Raw genomic sequence first — 8,937 nt, 5'->3', positions numbered from 1 at the left:
CGTGCCAGAAACCTGAGGGTTGCAGGTTCGCTCCCCGCCTCTTACCATCCAAAATCGCTTCCGTTGTGTCCTTGGGCAGGACACTTCACCCTTGCCCCCGGTGTCGCTCACACCGGTGAATGAATGATGAATGATAGGTGGTGGACGAAGGGGCGGTAGGCGCTAATTGGTAGCCACGCTTCCATCAGTCTACCCCAGGGCAGCTGTGGCTACGAAAGTAGCTTACCACCACCAGGTGTGAATGAATGATGGGTTCTCACTTCTCTGTGAAGCGCATTGAGTGTCTAGAAAAGCGCTATATAAATCTAATCCATTATTATTATTAAGACAACATATTTGATGTTCAAACTGATACTTTTTTTTTGTTGCAAATAATCATTAACTTTAGAATTTGATGCCAGCAACACGTGACAAAGAAGTTGGGAAAGGTGGCAATAAATACTGATAAAGTTGAGGAATGCTCATCAAACACTTATTTGGAACATCCCACAGGTGAACAGGCAAATTGGGAACAGGTGGGTGCCATGATTGGGTATAAAAGTAGATTCCATGAAATGCTCAGTCATTCACAAACAAGGATGGGGCGAGGGTCACCACTTTGTCAACAAATGCGTGAGCAAATTGTTGAACAGTTTAAGAAAAACCTTTCTCAACCAGCTATTGCAAGGAATTTAGGGATCTCATCAAAGGGTTCAGAGAATCTGGAGAAATCACTGTACGTAAGCAGCTAAGCCCGTGACCGTCGATCCCTCAGGCTGTACTGCATCAACAAGCGACATCAGTGTGTAAAGGATATCACCACATGGGCTCAGGAACACTTCAGAAACCCACTGTCAGTAACTACAGTTTGTCGCTACATCTGTAAGTGTTAAAACTCTCCTATGCAAGGCGAAAACCGTTTATCAACAACACCCAGAAACGCCGTCGGCTTCGCTGGGCCTGAGCTCATCTAAGATGGACTGATACAAAGTGGAAAAGTGTTCTATGGTCTGACGAGTCCACATTTCAAATTGTTTTTGGAAACTGTGGACGTCGTGTCCTCCGGACCAAAGAGGAAAAGAACCATCCGCATTGTTATAGGCGCAAAGTGTAAAAGCCAGCATCTGTGATGGTATGGGGGTGTATTAGTGCCCAAGACATGGGTAACTTACACATCTGTGAAGGCACCATTAATGCTGAAAGGTACATACAGGTTTTGGAGCAACATATGTTGCCATCCAAGCAACGATACCATGGACGCCCCTGCTTATTTCAGCAAGACAATGCCAAGCCACGTGTTACATCAACGTGGCTTCATAGTAAAAGAGTGCGGGTACTAGACTGGCTTGCCTGTAGTCCAGACCTGTCTCCCATTGAAAATGTGTGGCGCATTATGAAGCCTAAAATAGCACAACGGAGACCCCCGGACTGTTGAACAACTTAAGCTGTACATCAAGCAAGAATGGGAAAGAATTCCACCTGAGAAGCTTCAAAAATGTGTCTCCTCAGTTCCCAAACGTTTACTGAGTGTTGTTAAAAGGAAAGGCCATGTAACACAGTGGTGAACATGCCCTTTCCCAACTACTTTGGCACGTGTTGCAGCCATGAAATTCTAAGTTCATTATTATTTGCAAAAAAAATAAAATAAAGTTTATGAGTTTGAACATCAAATATGTTGTCTTTGTAGTGCATTCAATTGAATATGGGTTGAAAAGGATTTGCAAATCATTGTATTCCGTTTCTATTTACATCTAACACAATTTCCCAACTCATATGGAAACGGGGTTTGTACATATTGGGAACATAACCTAACATAGGACCCGGTCCAAAAATATTAGATACGCTTGTTAAATAAAAGCTGTGCCTTGTTTTAATGAATACCTAGGCCTACCATGCTACTGTATTTTAATGTTGGTCATTATGGTGGTACTTTGAGACCCAGGTGTTTTCTGAGGTGGTACTTGGTGAAAAACGTTTTAGAACAACTGCGATTAAGGAATAAAAAAATCATACATCTAAACAAGATATATAATAAACATCCCATCAGTCGGCATCCCTGTGACAGCAGTCTTTGTACACTAAGTGATTGTTTTAATATGTTCGTAGTTTGGATTTCTTGCTTAGCAAGTGCTGCTTGCTGGATCTGCTTATCACTCGGCTTCTAAAACTTGTAGCTCATCCTGCTTATATTCAGGCTCAAAGGTTTATTGTTCTCAATCATCATTTGTTCAAAAAATAGTAGTCGTTAGCCCTCAAAGTCTGCCATGATTAGTGGTAGTTGTTGTAGGACATAGCGGACGTTGTGATGCATCTGAGAGATGAATGCACCTCCAAATGCTTAAAATGACCAAAACACATAAATATTACATGTTATTATGAATATGCCTGTTACTACATTACATATATGCTTACAGCGTGTATATAAAACATTGATGGATGTTTTTGGATTTTTTCATAGGCGGAATTAATCAAATTTCATTACCTCCATTGTTAACTGACTATTGCTAGCGTTTATTTTTGAGTTAGAATGCATTAAATAAAAGATATACATATGTGTGCTGTCTCACATAAGGATTGTGAATTATGGATAAAAAAAAAGTGCACTTCCCCTTTAAAGCTTCTGGAAATTAGGTTTGAGCAACGTACTGTCGCACAGCTATGCTAACTGGCATTTGTTAAACGTGTACATCAAGTATTTGGTGTTTTCATATCTTATGATGCAAACTGCAGACCACCTGTCAATGAAAGATCTAGCTTGTTTGTTTGGGTGCAACAGTTTGTCAGTGTATTGATGGGCAATAACATTATTTTTTAAAAAGCATTTAAGGGGAACTGCACTTTTTTGTGAATTTTGCCTCATGTTCACAATCATTATGAAGGACATGACGGATGTATTTTTTTTAATGCATTCTAACTTGTAAACAAACGTAAATAAATGTCTGCTTACAGTGGAGTCAATGGGAGGTCCTCTATTCTGCCCGCAAAACCCAATAAATAACCATCCAAAAACTGCCAACAATACTCCATTTACTTTTCGTGACTTGAATATTAACCAAGTATTGGTGATATTGATATTATAAGTGCTAACTATAGCAGCGCCAAGATCACGAGCTTGTGTGCCAATGTTGACATGATCGACTGATCAGCCGCCTCCTTGTTTCCTTGCTCGTCAAAACTTTATTCTAGATTATAAATCATGCCTTTCACCTGCATAGGAGAAGGACAAATCTGTATTCCGACAAGTTGGTACACTTTGACAGCCAATTTAAACCGGGAAATGGCGAGAACGACATGAAATGACGCTTAGGTCCACCCCTGCAGTGATGAGCAGTAATCAGTGATGTTAAAAAAAAAGGCTAATGTGATGCTTAAAATGATAACAATTTGTTAAATTAAATGTTATTAAGAATGTGTCTGTTATATAGTGTCGTCCTGATACCAATACTTTTCGATACTTTGCTAAATAAAGGGGACCACAAAAAATTGCATCATTGGCTTTGTTTTAACAAAAAATCTTACGGTACATTAAACATATGTTCCTTATTGCAAGTTTGTCCTTAAAACAGTGAACATACAAGACAACTTGTCTTTTAATAGTAAGTAAGCAAACAAAGGCTCCTAATTTAGCTGCTGACAAATGCAGTAACATATTGTGTCATTTTCCATTCTAATATTTTGTCAAAATTATTAAGGACAAGTGGTAGAAAATGAATTATTAATTTACTTGTTCATTTACTGTTAATACCTGCTTACTTTCTCTTTTAACATGGTCTATCTACACTTCTGTTAAAATGTAATAATCACTTATTCTTCTGTTGTTTGGATGCTTTACATTGTTTTGGATGATACCACAAATTTGGGGACCGGTACTTTTTAGAGGCGGTATAGTACCAAATATGATTCATTCGTATCGCTGTATTATACTAATACCGGTATACCGTACAACCCTAGTCTGTTACTACATTACATATATACTTACACCAAGTATGTAAAACTTTAATGGAGGTGTTTGGATGTTGTTTTAGGTGCATTATAGGCAGCCTTGGCGTCACTATAGACAGTGATTTTAAACTTGACAAACAAGTCAATGGCGTTTTAAAATCGTGTTTTTATCATCTTTGTCTTTTAGCAAAAGTAAAACCGTTTTTATCTTTTAACCTTTTTGAACAAGTCGTGCATGCTTTTATTTCAAGTGGCCTGCACTACTGGAATGCACTTTATGCTGGCATTAGCCAAAAAGCTCTTTACCGGTTGCAGTTAGTCCAGAACTTTTAACAGGGGCCATAAAACGCGAGCTTATAACCCCAATTCTTGAGACTTTGCACTGGCTCCCTGTTCATTTTAGAATTGATTTAAAAATAGCAGCTCGACTTTTAACAGGGGCCAGGAAACACGAGCATATAACCCCAATTCTTGAGACATTGCACTGGCTCCCTGTTCATTTTAGAATTTATTTTAAAAATGTTGCCGTTTGGTTTGAAAGCTCTGCATGGACTGGCGCCTCATTATATCTCAGACCTCATCCAAATTTACACTCCTGCGCGCGCTCTGAGGTCCGAGAGCTAGCTCCAGCTCGTGTTTCCCAAAACGAGACTTAAAACCAGGGGAGACAGGGCCTTCTCTGTGGTCGGCCCTAAGCTCTGGAACACTCTGCCCCTCCATGTTCCAACTGCTCCCACAGTGGAGTGTTTTAAGTCTCTTCTTAAGACCCACTTTTATTCTGTGGCTTTTAACACTACGTGAGTTGTGTGGTCCTCTGTGTTTTTAAATTTGTATTTCTATTTATTGTTTTAATTGGTTTTACCCTTTAAAATCGTTTTTTAATCATATTTATTTTTATATTTAGTTATTTTGTTTTCATTCAGTCATTGTTGGAGCTAAGGGTAGTATTTGAATCTTATTTTTAATATTTTTGTGCAGCACTTTGGAAACATTTTTGTTGTTTAAATGTGCTATATAAATAAAGTGGATTGGATTGAGAATAGAGTGGCTCCCATAGGCTTAATTGTAATCGGACTTTTGGTCGCATTTATTTACTATCTAGAATGCATAAAAAAAACATCTGTCATCATGTCTTCTATAATGATTGTGAACCATAGGCAAAATTCCAAAACAGTGCAGATCCCCTTTAATTACGATTCAGTGCATTTCTGCGCCACGGCAATAAATAACAAATTTACTCAATCCGTCACACCCTTGCTATGCATAATTCGGAGGCGGCCCGACGGGTTACATGGCAGTCATCTGACCGCATCCGTGCATTTCTAGTGATCATCGCACAGGTCTTATTAGAATGTGAAAGTGTAGCATTAAATACGACAACAGCGCATAAATACAAGACAGTCATGTGGTGCTGCACACGTTTGAAAGCCATCACAATCATTTAGGCCAGCATTTTTCAACCACCGTGCCACAAATACAGTCTGGTGTGCCGTGGGAGATTATGTCATTTCACCTAAAAATATTTTTTACAAACCAGTAATAAAAATCCGCAAACAATGTGCCGTTGTTCAGTGTCTGTACTGTCTAGTCCGGCAATACTCTTCCATATCTGTAGATGGCATCAGGTAGCTAATTGCTTTGTAGGTATCGGGAACGACGACCATGGTTTGTCGGGAAGCAGCGTGCAGGTCAAAAGCTATCTAATGTTTATAACCAAAAATAAACAAATGGCGAGTGCCGCTAAGAAAAGGCATTGAAGCTTAGGGAAAGTTATGCAAAACAAAACTAAAACTGAACTGGCTATAAAGTAAACAAAAACAGAATGCTGGACGACAGCAAAGACTTACGCGTGTGGAGCAGAGACGGCGTCCACTAGGGTTGGGTATCAAGTATCGATTGGAACCGGGACTAACTTTCCGATTCTCCCGGAATCGTTCAAAAGTTTAAATTTCGATTCCTAGTTTCGATACCCAGTCCGCCGACCGGGAAAAACAAAAAGTCCACCGACCGGAAGAAGAAGCCGCTGAACACCAACGAAGAAGCGCCCACCGCCGGAAGTGTTAGCATAGCCGAGCCTATGTAGCCGAGCGAGTCAGTCAAGCATGGATAGCAGGCGTCGGTGGTCGAAAGTGTGGCTTTATTTTACTAAAAAAAATGAAATATCGACGAAATGGAACACGTGCGACAGGACTGTTTCGTGCTTAGGAGGGTGCACGTCGAACATGATGAAGCACCTCCGAGTTCATGGAGTACAAATAAATGCGTGTCCTGTCTTCGACGCGCTGCGCCGACCGTCCTCCTCTGCCTCTTCCTCCGACGCCCAGCCTGGCACCTCGGTGACTGCACTGCAGTCCGAATCCGGTAAGTAAAACAATATATATGCAATAAATAATGTGTTTTGCGCCAACGTTGAGGCAGCTAACAAATTAGCCCGCATATTTTTTCATAGACAATTTACAACCTGCTAGCCTGTGCTCAGCGTACTCCGTTCACCGTAGCGGCAATGGGGAAGATGTCGGTGCCACAGACGGAAGAGTGCCACAGAAAGGTCACTGCACACATAGTCAAAGGACTGCATCCCTTTTCAGAGGTGGAATCTCCAACATTTAGGTTAGTTAAGCAATAACGTTAGAGCTAAGCTAATTGATACTGGGCTAAACAGTAACAGCAACATTACATGTTTGTTTATGTTTGCAGGAATATGGTGAAAACTCTCAACCCAAAATACATACCACCTTCCAGGGACTACCTGTCAAACACATTGATCCCGGCATGGTACAAGAAGAATCGGAATCGAGAATAGTCAGGAATCGGAATCGAAACAAAGAATCTGAATCGTTCGAATTTAAACGATACCCAACCCTAGCGTCCACAAAGTACATCCCGTACATGACAAGACAACCAACAATGTCTCCACAAAGAAGGATAGCGTCCGCACAACTTAAATAGTCTTGATTGCTAAAGCAAAGCAGGCGCAGGGAATAGCTCGCAACGGAGGACATGAAACTGCCAACAAAACAGGAAAAGCCACCAAAAAAGGAACGAAAAACTGGAACTAAAACACTACGCACAGGAAAACACCAAAAAACTCAAAATAAGTCACGGCCTGGTGTGAGAGGTAGTGACAGTAGACCTAGTTTGAGACAAGAGCTGTTGCATAGTTGGTTATGGTTTAAAGTCATATTCAACAATTGCTAGAATAACTTTTTATTGTCAATATCGACTACAGAGTTTCATTTTTTTAATGAGTTCTGCTGGTGTTGTGCCTTTGGATTTTTTTCAATGAAAAATATGTGCCTTGGCTGAAAAAACGTTGAAAAACTGTGATTTAGGCAAGTCTTTGGGTCACTGTGATAAAGTAATCATGTGTTTAAACAGACGTCTGTTTCAGCACCTTGGGGGGTGAGGTACTTACATGGAGCAGGTGTGTAGCATAGCATTGGCGGGAGGGAGGGAGGTAAATAAATAACATACCCGAGATTAAGTACCACAACTGTAGACATGTCGATATCATGTTTTTGTGTCAGCCCAGCGTCAAGAGACGCTCACCCGGCTTAACGTCGGCGGACCAACGGGCACTGTCCAGCAATTAGACGGCGACGACGTGGAGGGATACGCGTGTGTGTACGCGCGCGGGTCCGTTGGCTACGTAGCGCCGCGGACATTTCAACTCCTACCGACGCACATCCATGTAAATACAAGCGCCATTAAAAGACTGAAGTTAAGAACACAACCCAGTGTTGGGACATAGCGAGCTAGCATTTTACTAAGTGCACGTCTAGCCCAAACCGAAGCCGGCCGCTGACAACATTGAAACACAGGCAGGTAGCGGAGTTATTTGCAAGTTGGTTAGTTCCACCTGTCAAAATATCAGTTGTGTAAATATATTGGTGATATTAACTTTAATAGGTGTTAATGTTTGATTTGATAGTAGGTAAAACACATTGGCTATAAATAACCAGGTTGTGCAATGCTAGTTAGCATTGTTAGCATTCGAGGGCGTTCCGAAGCTTCCCAGCTATTAGTCGCATCCTTCCTAGCCTGTTTGCTAACAGTGTAGCCTAGGAAACGCCGGGAAGCAACTCCCGCTTCTAGCACGGACGCCCAACAAAGCAGCCGAGTCGTCCCCAATCGACATTTTTACAAAAAGCCCGCGCCTCGCAAAAGGCGCTATTTTTTACTGTCGCCGATCCGCGTGTTTCGCCCGTCCCCCGCCGGACCGCCGCACTCGACACTACTAGCCAACTCACCTTCGTTTGCCAAGTCCGCCATTTTACTTCACACACACACACACACCCACAAGGCACCGCGCAGATAAGACAGGCTCAGGCCGGGGAGAGAGAGCCCGCTCACAGGCGCTTGACGAGCTCCTGCGTCCGCCTGCATCTGCACTCGTGTGCTTTGGTCTGGCTGCGTGTGTCGCTCGTCGGCCTTTGTCAGCTTCTCCCCTCCTCTCTCTCTGACCGCGGCAACACAACACAATGCGACTCACAATGAAATACTATATCATAAAAATAAGTATCTACAATTGCATTTTGTTCCTACCCCCGTTCCGTTCTGCTATATAATCGAACCCAGAACAATCGATCCATCAGCTTTGTTTTGCGCAAAGACGACCACTCCAATTATCAGTATCATTTTTAAAACAATACAGTCACTTTTTTTGAAAACAATGACGTGGTAATGACGTCATGCCATGTGTAAAGCTGAGCACCAATGCACTGATATCAGCCCCGTGCTGCTGCTGCTGCTACTAGCCACCAGGGGGCGTACTTGCATGGTGTTTGATTGATTGATTGAAACTTTTATTAGTAGATTGCACAGTACAGTACATATTCCCTACAATTGACCACTCAATCAGTGGTCTTAAAGGCCTACTGAAATGAATTTTTTTTTTATTTAAACGGGGATAGCAGATCTATTCTATGTGTCATACTTGATCATTTCGCGATATTGCCATATTTTTGCTGAAAGGATTTAGTATAGAACAACGACGATAAAGATTGCAACTTTTGG

General features: G+C 41.6%; 1 protein-coding gene across 2 annotated transcripts in view; it reads right to left on the bottom strand.

Annotated features, from left to right (window-relative positions):
• Nucleotides 1-8,604, bottom strand: part of ranbp3b (RAN binding protein 3b) — a 43,716-nt gene extending 35,112 nt beyond the window's left edge. The window contains exons 1-2 of one of the 2 annotated variants that reach the window (XM_062023848.1): nucleotides 8,467-8,604; nucleotides 8,172-8,380 (exon numbers count right to left, since the gene is read on the bottom strand). In XM_062023848.1, the coding sequence (XP_061879832.1) occupies nucleotides 8,172-8,193 (22 nt within the window). In that variant the 5' untranslated portion in view covers nucleotides 8,194-8,380; nucleotides 8,467-8,604. The remainder of the gene's footprint in view (nucleotides 1-8,171; nucleotides 8,381-8,466) is intronic. The other variant, XM_062023849.1, reaches the window with a different exon arrangement.
• Between the last annotated feature and the right edge of the window lie 333 nt (nucleotides 8,605-8,937).

Source organism: Entelurus aequoreus, linkage group LG16 (assembly GCF_033978785.1).
Source record: "Entelurus aequoreus isolate RoL-2023_Sb linkage group LG16, RoL_Eaeq_v1.1, whole genome shotgun sequence".
In the NCBI taxonomy this organism is placed as follows: Eukaryota; Metazoa; Chordata; class Actinopteri; order Syngnathiformes; family Syngnathidae; genus Entelurus; species Entelurus aequoreus.
This window is presented reverse-complemented; position numbering and strand designations above follow the sequence as displayed.